Source organism: Coptis chinensis, chromosome 5 (genome assembly GCF_015680905.1).
Source record: "Coptis chinensis isolate HL-2020 chromosome 5, ASM1568090v1, whole genome shotgun sequence".
Lineage (NCBI taxonomy): Eukaryota > Viridiplantae > Streptophyta > Magnoliopsida > Ranunculales > Ranunculaceae > Coptis > Coptis chinensis.
In genome coordinates this window covers 85,788,355-85,804,048 of record NC_141460.1, presented here as the reverse complement: position 1 = coordinate 85,804,048, position 15,694 = coordinate 85,788,355, and the positions used below count along the sequence as shown (strand labels likewise).

General features: G+C 38.4%; 3 protein-coding genes across 3 annotated transcripts; 1 reads left to right on the top strand and 2 right to left on the bottom strand.

The window, feature by feature from the left end:
• Positions 1-328: 328 nt before the first annotated feature.
• Positions 329-3,794, top strand: LOC147499607 (cyclin-P3-1-like). The gene is made up of 3 exons (XM_086561378.1): positions 329-516; positions 1,757-2,169; positions 3,385-3,794. The coding sequence occupies exons 1-3, from the start codon at positions 478-480 to the stop codon at positions 3,656-3,658; spliced, it is 726 nt and encodes a 241-aa protein (XP_086417504.1). The 5' UTR covers positions 329-477; the 3' UTR covers positions 3,659-3,794.
• A 1,642-nt stretch (positions 3,795-5,436) lies between these two features.
• LOC147499606 (large ribosomal subunit protein eL24-like) lies at positions 5,437-7,231 on the bottom strand. Its single transcript, XM_086561377.1, has 5 exons — positions 7,151-7,231; positions 6,439-6,514; positions 6,228-6,329; positions 5,975-6,123; positions 5,437-5,809 (listed from the first exon to the last, which is right to left on the bottom strand). Exons 1-5 carry the CDS (start codon positions 7,159-7,161, stop codon positions 5,656-5,658), a joined length of 492 nt encoding a protein of 163 aa, XP_086417503.1. The 5' UTR covers positions 7,162-7,231; the 3' UTR covers positions 5,437-5,655.
• A 213-nt stretch (positions 7,232-7,444) lies between these two features.
• LOC147499605 (kinesin-like protein KIN-14S) lies at positions 7,445-11,334 on the bottom strand. The gene is given in 12 exon segments (XM_086561376.1): positions 7,445-8,391; positions 8,477-8,590; positions 8,694-8,857; positions 8,992-9,029; positions 9,128-9,343; positions 9,482-9,643; positions 9,750-9,997; positions 9,999-10,030; positions 10,564-10,827; positions 10,905-10,977; positions 11,058-11,122; positions 11,222-11,334. Coding segments are annotated over 12 exon segments (2,148 nt in total). The 5' UTR covers positions 11,229-11,334; the 3' UTR covers positions 7,445-7,626.
• Between the last annotated feature and the right edge of the window lie 4,360 nt (positions 11,335-15,694).

Below are 15,694 nucleotides of genomic sequence, written 5' to 3'. Positions count from 1 at the left end.
AAGAAAATTTATGTCAAATCTCAAACTATGGATCTCAATTATTGCGGAAATATGTATGGATATTAAAATAATTAACAGAAAATTCAGCTCTATTAAATAAAAACATGTTGGTATGTTGTGCACATCATTGCCTTAGTTGGTGAACACTCTACTTGTAATACCAGTGGTGAGCTTCAATTAAGGGACCAGTATATATAATTAAACCGGGTCGGTAGTTTGTGGTTCGGGTTTCGGTTAGTGGGTTACCGTGAGTGGGACCCATATTAAGTTCGGTGCCTTCCCACTCAGAATTCAACTACCGACAGCTGCTTTCATGTGAAGCTCATTCAGCCAATACCTGAAAACTCTCTTCATTAAAAAAAGAAGAAAACTTGAGAGAATAAAGAGACACAAGGCAAAGAGAATAAAGAAAGAGTGTGTAGCTGAGTTTGAGGGCAAGAATGAGTGCACCACTACTAGTTCTCTGTCGTCTCTTCAATGAGCAGACCACTGTTCACACTTTCTTCTCAAGAAACTGTAAGCTGCCTTCTTTTTTTTCTTGAGTGGGCTGTTTGGAGTTTGTTTTTGGTTTTTGGTTTTTGGTTTCAGTTTATAGTTTAGTTGTAATGTAGTTATTGGTTTCCTACTTTGTCTTCTTATTACATGTATTGGATTGCTGCATTATTTTTCCACAATTGAATGCAATGTTAAAGAATGTAAATATGTATAGTAAAGAAAACAAATTTATGCATTAATCAAGATTGCTAAAGAAAACTAATTGTATGAAGAGTCCATTTTACAAGAACATTACAAGTAGACTGTTAAAAGAACATCTTAATACAAGAATGACTCTTGTGTCCAATTTCCCTGATATAGTTTCATGCTTTTAATTTTGAGGTATCTTTTTTTGTTACAACCACCTTGGTATTGCCTGTTGCTGTAACCTTTTAGTAGATAAGCCATTGGATAACTCTCTTGCTTATCCTTATACTAGTGATGTGATGTTATTGTGGGTTAGAAAGGTTCGCTTTCGAATACATATCCCTTCAATCCCTTAATTATTCAAAGCAAAAGAGAAATGGTTTGGTTCAACCATTACTGGAGAAGTCCACTTTTGGGTACCCCATATGCACTATCTAACTATCTTAGATGATATGATTCTCGGTGACCCACCATGCTTACAACCACAGATCTTTATGCTGTCCATAGTACTAACCCAAATTATAATCTTTCCTTTGTTTACCAAGCTCCCACCCTCGACCATTATGACTGTTGTTACTCCTACAAATTCATTCCGTAACTTCTTTCATCAATTATGCTATAGCTTTTGATTTCATATATGCATATAGATTCTGTTTCTTCACTTAATTTCGCTATCATTACTAGTTTATATACTACTTTTATCACAAAAAGAAAGGACCCTTTTTAAGTCACTCTGAAGCTTGGTTTAGTATGTTCTGTGTGGAGCTATATCGATCATATTCAAAGTTACAGATGCCAATTCTCATTTAATTGACCTGAAGGAAAAGAATAAAGTAACAAAACTTGTTCTACATCAATATCTAGATTATGTACCAAAAGAGAGAATTGGACAAAACCACAAATATAGTATAGCCTTTAACAAATTGACAATCGTTAAAGCTGGCTGTTTTAAGTCTTGAATTGTTGGGGTCATGTGCAATTCTGGCTACTTGTTTGGTTTTAATTCATTGGAGCTTGCCATCTTTTGTCTTTACTTAAAGTTGATTGCTAATCCCTTTTCTTGTGAGTGTTGCAGCTCAATATTGAGATGGCATCATTTGTACTTGAGAATGAGGCTGCCAGCTCAGAACTGTACTTAGCTTTGGGGTTGAAAGAGAAACGTCAGGGAGTTTCAGGAAGCCCTCGAGTGTTGTCACTCATCTCCTCTCTTCTTGAGAAATCTGTTCAAAGAAATGACAGTCTACTGGAGTCTGGGAAAAAGAAAGATGTGGTTACAATTTTTCATGGTTTAAGAGCACCAACTCTCAGTATTCGACAATATGTTGATCGCATATTCAAGTATGCAAGCTGCAGCCCGTCCTGCTTTATTGTCGCAAACATATACATCGGTAGATTCCTCGAAAGGACAACAGTCCATCTCTCTTCTCTGAATGTTCACAGAATCCTGATCACAAGTATGATGGTAGCAGCAAAATTCATTGATGACGCGTAAGTAACACTGGTCAAGCTTTCATGAGATAATTCTATGTTTGTGTTGTTTCACTTGTTTGTCATCGTTGAGTCAGCTAATGGTCGATGGACTCATCCTCCGTGAACTGTGCCATGATATATTAGATTAAGGAAAACAAGATAAACAGTAAAAAAAAAAAACAGTATAACTGTTCTACCAAGTGTTGACGGATCCCAAGTCCTCAATCTTGACATATTGCCTTTACTACATAAAGCATAGTAATAACTGTGTTGATAGATTAATAGCTGGGCTTGTTGAGGATCGAGGTCCTGTCGTGTATTTCTCTTTCATTCTAATGTAACACAGATCTTAATTCTCGCTGTACTCGGTCCCTCAGAAAGTACGGTCTTGGATTCATGAGACAATCTTTTCAGACATATATAGTAAGTAGGTCTTACCTTACGTAAACAGAAGAAAATAATCTGCAGCAAAATAATTAGTCTAAGTGACAATGTTGAGTTCTGTACTTCTGTTGGTAATTAGCTTAACTTTATAGGGCATTCAATTTAACACATATGAAATAAATCTTAGAGAAAGAATTACTACATTTTTCGAATGCTGCTGGCAGAAACCAGCATCGTGAAGGCTAAGCCACTTTATGACACAATTCTAAATAGATTGGACAAGTAAAATTTGTGTAAGAATGTTATACTTTATCAGAAATACAGAAGAATAATACTATATATTACTTTATATTATTTTTCATATATATATAGTGAATGTGGCTCTATCCCTCCGGCCCTCCCCATATATATGTATTGAAGTGATACAAGGCCAAAACTAATAAGGTCGTATCCTCTTTTTCTCCAAACTTCTTCTCTATTAACAACAATACAATTTTAATACATTCTCTCTGATTGTAACAATATTATTCTCCTTAATCTGTAAGCTTCAGTTGAATCTTTAGACTTATCTTTCTAGACTACAAAAGGTTCTAAAATGACAAACGTCTCATTGTTTGATTGTAGTAGTGTAATTTACACCTCGTAGACATTCTTTCAGTGAGCGTGAATTAAAACAGTATATTCTTCATAAGATTTGTCATTTAACGCAAATACAAGTTGTATCTAACGTTTACTTTTCTTCAAAGGAAATTTATGTTCTGAATAATAATTACTCTTTCCTTTTAGTACTGTTTAAGCAAACCTAGAGTAAGCAATTTTAGTATTTCATAATATGAACCTGTTTGCAGATTTTTTCAACAATGCATATTATGCCAGAGTGGGTGGAGTCAGCACAGCAGAGATGAATCGATTGGAGATCAAATTCTTGTTCAGTTTGGATTTCAGACTCCAAGTCAGCGTAGACACATTCCAGCAGCACTGTTTGCGACTGGAGAAAGAAACCAGTCAAGGCTATCAGATTGAACGATCAATACAGGTCTGCAGACTGAAGGAAGGATGGCAAAATGTAGAAGAGGCAAATTGCACAGTGAACATCCAGAGATTGAGTTGTGGGACTGTCTAAATGTATTGTCATAGCTCCTCTATATACAAATATTATTGTGAATCACATTACAGTAGTACTCGATATTATTGTGAATCACATTTATTTTGCCGATATGACTTTTGAGAATAATGAAATAGTGCATTTTGTGACCCAACCCCCCCACACACTATCCTTCTGTTTTCTCGACATTTGTACTTCTGTTTTCTCGACATTTGTACGAGTATTGTGAGGTGAAATCAATATTTTAGGATAATCTTTTACACCCTGTGAACCATCTACGTGACACACTCTTTTATTTAGTACTCTATTTAGCTGAAGTGCTCAACTTTCCATATTCCAGAAGACAAAATTTCACGATAAAGCCATATATGAAACACACTAGAGCCATATATGAAACACACTAGAGATGTTGTTTGGCGGGGCATAATTAAGTGTTTCCCTATTATCCTATAAAAAATGAAACGTGAAATAACACTGAGATCTCAGAAGTAAAAGAAAGGATAAGACTGGTTCTAGTTATCCTTCACGGCAAGGATGCACTCATTTGTTTCTTTCCTTAAAAAATCCTTAAAAAAACCATATCGTTTCATATTTATAATTTGTGATTTGATAACTTCAACATAAAAAATTGAAAAAATACTGTTAAGTTTACAAGGGAGCAAATAACCCTTTTCATAATCATCTGATCTATGTGCTTTCTACTCACCGTCACCCACCGGATCAGTATTACATATTCAATTTCCTCTAGTATCTTATTCTGTGAAAACAATAGTGATATCTCAAAATATAAATCATCAAAAACATTGACTCTGAAACAGGTGGGATAAATATTTATAGATTTTACTTCATTGAATTTGCATGGTTAAGAAAGGAAATGATGATAATATGTGATGCAATACCATTTGCATTCTGCACAGAATGCAACACGGTTGGTGCTGTTTGTAATTATCGATGATGGCATACTACTCTACCTGATCAGGACAGTTGGTGCTGTTTGTAATTATCGATGATGGCATACTACTCTACCTGATTAGGATGGGATGCGAGCAGGGGAAATGAAACAGGAAACAGTTATCAAACGAGAGATAGCAAAACAGGCAGCAAAAATTCCCATTTCCAAAGTTTGAATACAAGAATACCAGTGTTACAGGTGCGGCTGGTCGATGGACACACTTAAAACACTTCACACTTCTATTCAGGATACGGCAGTTTGAGGCTGAAGAGGAGCCCATCGTGTAGGAGGTTTGATTAACTAGCAATGGTTCTGATGTCATTATTCTGAGATCTAACAGTGAGCCAGTGACCAGAATGCCTACCCCCGAAGTGCCAGCAATATACTGGGGTTTACCGTTAACAAAACCAAAGATGCCAATGACTTTCAAAAGCCGGTATCCAACACATCCACATTATGTTGCTAACCGTTTATCAAAATTCAGCACACAACAAAAGTATCTGTAAACGCATCAAATCACCAGCCTTACTTCATTTGAGGCTTCTCTACTACCACCAGGAGAGAAGATGACTTCAGTTTTTCAGATACTTCAAAGGCACTGCACATCTTAACACTTCGAACTCACCAGCGTCATGTATGCCCTGTACTTTACTAATAGAAAAACATCTACAGGGGGCAAGGCATTCTATTGATCATTAGTTTTTAATTTCCTTCCTACACAGCTCTTCTAGAAGTACCTAGCTCGTTAATCTGTTCAACAAACAGGAAAACATAACCCTGCTTAAGCCTAAGCTCAACCACAACAACAAACGTATAGCAGGATATGAAGGGTAAAGCCGTAAAGGAGATGAAAAGTATTCTAGAAAATTATGAAGTTAAAAAACGATGTAAACAACACTTAGCAGCTCACTGGTCAGGACAATTTTGAGTTTGCTAGCAAAAGTAGAGAAATATGTAAAACAGATTTGACCTGCAAAAGCCAATTAAATCCCTCTTACAAAACTTTCAAAACAAGAAAACCCCAAACAACTACCACCTCCAGGCTAAAGATGGAACTTGCAGCTCAGCGCTTTCCACCACCACCTCCAAGTTTGGGACCCTTTGATGCAGCACCACCCTTGGACACTTTACTCTGAGTCTTCTGTGACTTGGCCATCACCTCAGCTTTCTTTGCTTTCTTTTCATCCTTTGTCTTCTTTATCCTCTCTTTGATTTCACTGTCCCCCAAAATAAAATAATGGTTAATACATGTAAATGCAAAAAAAAAAAAAAAAAAAAAGGCTTGGAAGTTGAATACAGCATTGTGCACATGCTCATAAGTCATAACAGCAAAAGACAAGTTCCTCCTAGCCATCATCAAAGAAAGGAGAAAAACAGCTTACCGGAGAGCAGCTTCACGGGCTGCATCACGAACTTCAGGCTTCTCAGTTCTTTTCTTCTGGATAACCTCCAAGGTAGCACCAACAATAGACCTAGAGTATGGCTTCTTTGTGGCACGACGCCTTTTCTTTACAGCCTCTGCAGCAATGTCCTGCCATTTGTGTGAAAAAAGACAAAAAGCTTAAAATCAACCATGAAGACATATGCATGGCCAATAACACCAATGACAGGGCAAGAAGAAAAATATAAACTCACCTTCTTATGTTGCTTCCTATACATGGCTGTCCAGGTAAGCTTTGAAGGCTTGAGGCGGTTGTGGAAGTACCTCTTGCATTTTGAATTTAAAAAGAGGAAAACCTGAGGGCATGAAAGAACAGTTTACTTGAAAGGTTAGGAAAATGAGATTGCCACGTAAACTACAACCATACGTCAACGAAACTATGTAAAAATTACTACCATAACTTACCTGAGAATCAGCGCGCACAAATCTGATACCCCTTCCAGGATATATCTTAGCACCACTGAAACGACAGAGTTCAGTCCTGAAAAGAATTCGAAGTCATTATCAGGATTCAGGACCTAACCAAAAAAAAAATTGAAGTACCAAAGTTCATGCCTTATCCAGTTGATACATGAACATTAGGGCGTTTAGAGTTAGTTTGGATATTACTCAACTATGCCTCTGATTCCATAACTTGAAGAGTTAAAACTTATAATCAATTTAGTAGGAAGCTGAACACCAGAAGTCTAGAAATGGACTGATTAGACCCTCCAACAATTGCAACTTTTTAGAGTTAATGAGTTTCCTATATCTCGTTCACTAAAAAATTCTTTCGGAACATTGCTTCAAGAACATTTCAGTAATCCATAATCTCAAAGACAAATGTATAGATAGCAGTGTGCATTTTATATTTAAAAATCATTTAGGCAAAACAATCACACCCCATCTACTCAAAAACTCCCCCAACCTCAAATAAAAATACCACGTCAGCTCAAAAATCCCAAAATATATATCAATCCATATTCAACAACTTATATCTAACCAATCGACAACGAATCTTATAACAAATTTGTTTTGAATCGAAATTTTAACAAATGGAATATAAAAAACAAGAATTGAGATTATTATTAGATACTAATGAAAGTGAAATTGAAGGGAAGGGAAAAAAGGAACGTACTTGAGAACCATAGCTGTTGTTGTTGTTGCTCTGCAACCAAAAATGAGAAGGAAGCTCAAATGAAACCCTAATTATTATAAGGTCTGAATAAATACTACTAAGGCCTTAATGGGCTTTTTCTACGTTAAGGCCCAACAAAATATATGGACTTTATTTTTCATATCTTACGAGCCCAATCTCTTTCTAGCCCAATGATAGGTCCCAAGAGAGAATTTTGTGATACCAGTTCAGAATCAAAGGCAAATCCAGTTCAATACCAATTGCCACTTATTCATTCAACTTGGCACACAAGCAGATGAGAAAATTTCTTTCATTCATAGTGAACAGAACGCAATCTTTCTAAATGTAATTTCAACTCCTTGTTAAGCTACAAGCTACATGAATACTGCGAAACTATAAAAGAAATACAAATTGTTTCTGAGTAAAGCAAGGAGCTTTTAGGGTGTCTTTATAACAGAAGCAAGCTATCGAAAATTCTATGCAAATCTTGAAGGTGGTAATGATTTTCTTTCATGCCTCTGAATTTTCTGCTTAAGTGGACTCCACACAAGAGGTCGTCTTTGCAGTGCAACCATTGTTGGATACTTCGACTTCCATGAGCCAGCATGCTGCTGTCCTGGAGGACTGCCCAAGAACTTGCTCCTGATCACTGTTGGAGTTGCCTCTCCTGATGCATCAGAACTAGTCAGTTCAGGCAGTGGTGTGAATATCCTTGATATCCTCCGTGCTTCTTTAGCAAATGATCGCCGAGCCATGATTCCTCCATTCTTTGGTCGAGCTGTAGAGGTGTCAATTGGATTCATCACCGATAATGAAGAAGTATAGGAGGGGATAGTCGCAATAGAAACCCGCTGCCTCTTGGGCTTAGCTTGATTAACCTGCATTCTTTCCATTGCAAAATTCCCAGCAATTGAAACTCGCCCAGGTCTCCGCATAACCTTGTTGTCTATTCTACTTGTCTCCAGACCATTCTCTTTCTCCATTCTCGATGCAATAGTAGGCAGTGCAATTCCAGTTTTACTAGGTGGAATTGGTGATGGAGGGGGCAAGAAGTTGGTAATTCCTCTCAATGGTGGCCTCATTTTGGAAGAACCTAGGGGTGGTTTTTTCATATTTTGGACTCTCTGACCTTGTTGCATAGTTGACATTACTGATGTCTTTGCTGCTGCTGCTCCTGCTCTATTTTCCTGTTGTAGTCTGACTTTTCTCTCTTCAGCAAGTTGGTTTTCTAGATCTCTTACCTGTTTAGAAAATCCAATGAGAATAATATGACCCTCTGGATTAATCAAACTGTAACAAATAAACAAGTTGGCTACCCACTCTTACCTTTTCCTGTAGACTTCTGCATAGCTGTTCTCGAGAAGCAAACTTTAATTGCAATGACTGCAAGTTATCGTGCAATTTCTTTGTTTCCTTCTCATCATGCTTTAGCTTCTCGGCCTGAAAGCAATTGAACAAATTAAGATGAGTCAAGGATAATACTATATCCGGCCATATGATATATTTGATAAACATTCCCAAGAGCAATCCCCTGGACTATTACCATCTGTTTAAACTTAAAATGCTCAGTAGGATCTGCTTGCTTTCTGGCAGGGCCATGCTCAATCCCCCGGACTCGGCTGGCAAAGTTCAAAGAGCAGAGGGTCTCTCCCAAGTCTGCAGCACTTGGACTGATCTGAACAAACATAAGGGCTTTGCAGTCCCCACCTGAATAAATTTTCCAGCTCTTAGTAAAGAATTTCACAATAGGAGGGAAATCCTAACCCAACCTGACTTTAGCCAATTACATCAAATGAAACAAATTATAAACACCAAAAGCAATATGAAACATAAGAGCTTACCCAATGAACTTTGCAGCAAATGAGTGAGCTTGGAATTCCTGGATTAAAAAAAATGGGCTAGAAAGCATTAGATCTTTAAACACACAAGCAAGTCTGTGTGCACGCACAAAAGAGGGAGAGAAAGAGAGGACTATACCTGTATGGAATGTGAGGTGTCTTGGATGCTAGAGCAGAGATAACATCCCCAAGTGCTGAAAGAGATTTATTGATAAACTGAGACTCCTTGAGCCTTTCACCATCTACCTCAATTCTCCCAACTCGCTCACTCCCTGCCAAGTCTACAAGCCAAAGGTGGCTCCTTGTCCTCTGGCCATTAACCAAGTTCTCACCTCTAACTGTCACTCGGAACAAGCTGCATTCAAAGAAGCTATCAGTCGCCGGCAATAAGGGGCTACACAATTTTACTATCTTTGTAGTTAAATCATTGAGGTTACTCTAACTTGACATTAAAAACAATTAGTAAGTATATATACATTAAATAACTATTTACCAGTGAGAGCGGCTACTAAGCTCATTAGCATTGGTTGATCCAACAGCTCTATTCCGGCTTCCTGTCTTAAGCAGCTCCCAGACCTCATCCGTGCTGCACACGCATTCTTCAACAAGGCCTGGAATTTCTTGTGTTCCTTCCGCTGCTTGCTTTATCTCCAATCTTCAATATTTCAAAATCAACAATAAACATCTCTGCTGTCTTGTCTAGGATAAATTAAATCAGAGACTACTGATGACTATTCCTTCACTGTTTAAAATAAACTTACTTTTTCAAAGGTTGGGTGGAAGTCTCTGTTAGAAGATCCCTAATCTTCTCATTGTAAACTTCCAACATGCTCACAAACAGCTCATATTTCATAGTACTGCTGCGCTCCTTGGAAATCTGAAACAATTCCTCCAAGGTTCTGTAGTTAACTCCTCGGTTTCCTGGGGTGCCTTCCATTGTAAATGTCTTCCCAGTTCCTGTTTGTCCATATGCAAAAATGCAGACATTGAACCCATCTAACACTGAAGTCAACGACAGGTGAAGTCTGAGTGAAAACAGCCTCTGCAAATTTTCAGTCATCAAGTTATGTACAGCTAAAACTACTTGAAAAAAAAAAAATGCTTCAATGCATAGAAAAAACAAGGCTTGCACATATAGAGATCAACTAAGTGCATTCACAAAATATTCAACCACATTTGAACATAAAACTCGTTATATTTCAGTACAAAGCAGTATATAACAAAATTAATATAAGCCCTCTGTGGTTTCTTTAGCTTTCTCTACTAACGATTTATTTAAAATAAAAAAAGATATCAAGCACGGCTTTCAAGTTACTCAAGCAAATATACTACTTCAGCAATGGTATAATAAATAAAACAAGAACTTAATTACTAAAAGAGATACTGATTTTACCATACAATGTATAGGACTTGTGTCCTTTTATACTGATCTATGAATTCAACCTCTCTCTGTAATATATATCATCTACGAATAAAATCAGCCAGGTTATGGCCTACTTTACTGCTTCATTAATTATTCAACAACAAACTATTTACAAGTGTTACACCAATTTCATAGTAAGTATTTTCTATTACCTTGATTGTCCCCAGGACCGAAAACATGGTCAAACTTGAATTGCTTCTTAGAAGAATCAGAACAAACTAACTGAAGCTCAGTTTCTCTAGACGAATCAATATCCACAACCGAAGAAATAGCACTAGCAATCTCAACTTGGTTCAAAGGTCGACATCTACAAAACACCCTTATATTTCCTTTAAGCTCAATGACTTCATTGTAAAGACGCTTCCGCTCTAAACTCTCTTGAACAAACTTCTTCTTCAAAGTTTCATTTTCAGTACCTTTAAAACCATACAACAATACTTAGACACAATTCCAATAGTACACCAAAGAAAAATTAGGTATTACCAAAACATACTTAAAAGCCTTAGAGCAGCTGCGACATCTGACTCCGTGGTCTTTAATTCATCAGTTGGAACAATGTCGTCCTTCTATATCCGAAACACAAATAATAATTAAACCCCAACACACAATTAAACAAACTTGTAGTTGTTTAAAAATGAAAATGTACCTCGTGCCCAAGATCTGACGGTGGAGTTTCTTTCATCAAAAGGGTATTATTGTCTTGAATTTGTTCTGAAACAAAAAAAAAAAAAAAAAAGGTTATTATGAAATGGGGTTTTCTTGAAATTAAAGAATCAAGAAGGAAAAATTAAGAAAAAGAAAAACTAGTACCTTCCATTTGTATTTGTTTAATTTTGTTGCGGAACACGTGATCAGAGAAACAAGCTTCAATCGAGAGAGAGAGTTAGGTTTTGGGGACGTTCAAACGGTCGTGTAATAGTTTTGAGTAAAAACAATTTTGAAATGATTTTTATCAACGGCTATTTCAATTTAATAGAAATTCGTTTTCCAATTTAGTCCCTACAAGAACAAAGTATTTGCATTTTGTGTCACCAAGCCAGTCAAATGGCTCTCGTCCGTATCGGTAGGGATGTCCATCTCGCGTCACACTCTTTAAAGTTTAAACCCGAGCCCGACCACTTATCCCTAAACCCGTTAAAAGGGCTAAGAGAGCACAGTTGGTCCTCCCAAAGTGCTAACGGGTCGGTTTTGGGTCGGATTTTAACGGTTTTGGTTTGAGTTTTATGATTTCTGATTTTTATCGGTTTTCAACGGTTTTAGTATGAGAATTATAGAGCCAATCAAAACCATAAAACCCATAGGTTTTATCGGTTTCGTTCTAATTCGAGATTATTTATTATTTATTATGATTATTAAACAATTTCAATCATTTAAATACTAAAATTTGCATTATTTTTTTATTATTATTATTTTTTTATTTTCCTATCACGATAATATTTTATATATAATTAGTGATGTATCAACAATCATATTTACATCAATTTTATGAATATATATATCAATCATACACGTTAAAACATTTACTATTCATGTGATAATTTAAACCTTTGATATAGAAATTAAAATAATCAAATATCTAACTTTATAATTTTGATTTTTTTTACGCATACATACATATATATTTGTTTCCTTGCATTAACTTCGATCGCGGTACACGTGCAATCACATATATTTGTTACATTGATATATTTTACGTGAATACATATATATTTGTACACGTGTATTAACTCAAAGATTTTAAATCGAACATGCAGTACATGCCTTTTACAATTACATCTCATCACTAATTTTTAACATGAACACTATATATTGGTTTATAATAAGTGCGTGTGCCACAATATATCAATCATGTGTATCCTATTTAAATATACACGTGCATAAGTTAATAAATATAAAATGTATTAGTTAATTCATAGTATATGTGTTAACATTATTATTAACAATCAATGATACACTTGTTTAACGTATAATTATAAAATATACATTTAATAACACACATTCAATATTATGCTATATATATTTAATAGACTTTTACACGTAAAATATATATTTTATATTATGATATATGAGTTTGATTATCTTATCCCATGGATGCATCCATAAATGAGAACATTTTGAACCCTGCCGTCCTGTCCACCAACTCATCTACTCGCGGCATAGGATAACTGTCCTTGGGACACTCCAAGTTTACGTCCGTGAAGTCGACACACATTCGCGCTTTGCCGTTTTTCTTTGGGATCGCGACTATATTGGACAGCCAGTCCGTGAACTCCACCTCCCTTATGATCCCCGCTCCCTTCAGCCTGACAACCTCCTCTCGAATTCCTTCCGCGTACTTAGGTCTCACTCCCCTCATCTTTCTCTCCACACGGTTTCAGATCCTCCTCATATGTAGTCGGTGACATGCTAACTCGGGTGGTCCAACCCGGTGATTTTCTCTATCCCCATGCTTTAACACATCTCTATTCTCCGGCACACCGCACCAACTTACTTTTTCCACTCCTCATGATTATAGACCCAACCGTGTAAACTTCTCTTCTTCACCCTCTCAAATTTACTACTTCCAGTTCATCCAAAGTCTTTGGGCCCACCATGGCTTCCTCAGCCCCTTCCACGCCCCGCACTATAATTGCTATGCTTGCCTTTTCCCTCGATTCTCGCTGGTTCGCCCATGGCCGCGGACCATCCTTTTAACTATGTCCTCGATGACTGTTTCTTCGATGCTACGATCTCCACGGACCTCGTATATTCCTTGCCAGGGGAATCGAATAACTTGATAATAGGTCGAAGCGCACCGCTTTCATTTCGTGTATCCATCTCCTCCCAGGATAAAGATTGGCGTTGTATTGGGAGTTGGAATCGACCACCATAAATCTTGAGAACACCGCCATGGGCCCCTCGCTGCGGAATAGAAGTTCTCCCATAAGCTCCATGACACTCCAATTAAACCCATACAAAGCCTGGACTACACGGCGCCTTAGTTCCTGGATCAATCCTTATCTCCTCCAACGCTCCCCTAAACAAAGAAGTCCTTAATTTGCACCGCCACAATCAATCATTATCCTTTTGACCATGTAATGTAATTACCCATCACCACCGTGAATGACCAACGATCCTCATGTGGGTATCGATGGCTTCTGAGATCTGCCCTAGAGAATGTAATCTTGTCTTCCCTCTCATTGACTGCAGATCAGATCGTTGTCTTCCGGGCACGTTTGACCGGCCAATACTCATCTTGTTCTCCTTATCTTATCTCAGGGCATTGTGACTCAGAACTCTCCATTGAAAATAACATTTATGGTTCCCAATATTCTCCCCGAGTCGCCCCGGCTCCCCATTGGGGGTTCGCTTATAAATTCCCTCATCATTCCCTTCTATCAATCTCGACCAACCACTTTAATGCATAACAATCATTGGTTTCATGATTGCGCTTTAGTGATACTCACAATCACACGACTTATTTGGCATCTCGCCGGGACGGTTCACGGACCCTCGCATACTTTGCACATTTTTATCAATGACAATGATTATCTCACTCAACGGTCTTTTTAAATGTGCGTGTTCGGCTTCCGCGGTATGGCTTCCTCTCTCCTTTGTTCTCTTCGTGCTACTTCTCTACTCCTTTTCGGGCCGCGATGAATGTCCGTGGTACCGCCGCTACCTTTTATCCCTTTTGCCTCTATCTTTCTACCACAGCCCCGCCTTTCTCTACCGATGACACCGGCTCCCTCTTAGAATCCCTTTTGCATGGTGTCCTCATATATCTAATATACTTTCTACCCGCGGATATAACTTTCAAGGTCGTAATCTCATTCTTTTGCAATGCATCGATGGACCCCCGTTTGGTCGCAGAACCTCTTTCAAACGCTATCATTGCCGTTCTTTCATCCAAATTCTCCACCTTTAATGTCTCGCCTTGAATCGCCACAGATACTCCCTAACAGACTCGCAGAGACCTTTGTCTAACATTGAACAAGGCCGCTGATGTCCACCAATTCTCATGTATAAAGTGATCTACAAACCGTTCCAACTCTTGGAAATTAGTTATGCTCTTCCGAAGGCAACCCGATAATACCGATGAAGCTTCCCCCCTTCAGTGCGGCGGGAACATCATACACGCGCTACTATTTTGCCGGCGGCCTCTTGCCAAAGAGGCATCAAGGCCCGAAGTGATAAATGTGATATGTTGGGTCTCCCTGTTCCATCGTATCTTCGAACCTTGGCTGATTGAAACGCTTTGGTACCTCCGGTCATATCAGATCGGCGGCCAAATCCCCGCCACCACGGGCCGCCACCCATTTGAAGTCCTAATGGCCGAAGATTTGCCTCCGGTCGTTGTTTATCATTTCTTGGACTTGCTCCATTGTTAACCCGTCAATCGGTTCTCCACCGAGTTAGTCCCGGGTCCTCCTCGTCCTCCGCTTTTCGCTATCGACTCCTGCTTATCTCTTCCCGATCTCTTTCTCTTCTCACTCTCGTCGCTCCTCCCTCAACCTCTAAATCTCCTCTCGCATCACTGTGTTTCTTTTTCACTTTGCCCGTTCTCCTCTGCGCTCTTCCCCTCCCCCTCCATCAACCCCCAGATCTGCTCTTGAACCCTCACCTTCCTTGGTCTACCAGCTGCCATCTTTGGTGCCATTTCTATACTCTCTTCCCCACAGACGGGCGCCATAGTTAAGGATAAAAAGTTCACTATTTCTCAAACGCCTATTACACTCTAACTATTATTCTCTCTCTTTTGGGTAGCCTCCCTCTTTCTTAGTCTCCCTCTCTTGGAACAATGAATCCCCCCCTCTTTCCTTTTCTCTCCACTTCTTTTCCTTTATATCTTTCCTCTCTCAATCCTAACCTTCCACCTGTCCATCCATCTCGCGGTCTTCTTTTTTCCGTGTAAGACGGTTTCCATGCAGCGACATGTCCCATCTCGATTTTGTGAACCCAGCGGCTATGTATCTTAGGCCGACTGGTGTCTGTAGTCCGCTGATTTCCTGTGGTCCTCTTATCCTACCACACCACAGTAGTTCTCTTCTTTTGTGGTTTTATGTTTTTGTGAGCAGCTTAACACGCTATAACAAGCGGGATGTGTGTGACTCTTTGAAAACAGGGTGTGGAGAGAGTATATTACTACGAGATGTGAAGAGAGAGTATCAGTGTGCCAAGTATTACTCTTGGAGTAAGAGGTTTGTCCGGACTCCCAAGTCGCAACCCAATATAATCGGAAGGATGTATAGTATGAGTGTGGCTTCTATCACATATTTCACATCCGCAATCCATTTGATACCC

What these genes read in the sequence shown, in the direction of transcription:
- LOC147499607 (XM_086561378.1), top strand. Translation starts at nt 478, where the DNA reads ATGAGCAGACCACTGTTCACACTTTCTTCTCAAGAAACT. An exon ending in CACTTTCTTCTCAAGAAACT is followed by an intron (nt 517 to 1,756) that starts GTAAGCTGCCTT and finishes TGAGTGTTGCAG; the next exon opens with CTCAATATTGAGATGGCATC. An exon ending in GCAAAATTCATTGATGACGC is followed by an intron (nt 2,170 to 3,384) that starts GTAAGTAACACT and finishes CCTGTTTGCAGA; the next exon opens with TTTTTTCAACAATGCATATT.
- LOC147499606 (XM_086561377.1), bottom strand. An exon ending in TTGTGCGCGCTGATTCTCAG is followed by an intron (nt 6,330 to 6,438) that starts GTAAGTTATGGT and finishes TCATGCCCTCAG; the next exon opens with GTTTTCCTCTTTTTAAATTC. An exon ending in ATAGGAAGCAACATAAGAAG is followed by an intron (nt 6,124 to 6,227) that starts GTGAGTTTATAT and finishes CACAAATGGCAG; the next exon opens with GACATTGCTGCAGAGGCTGT.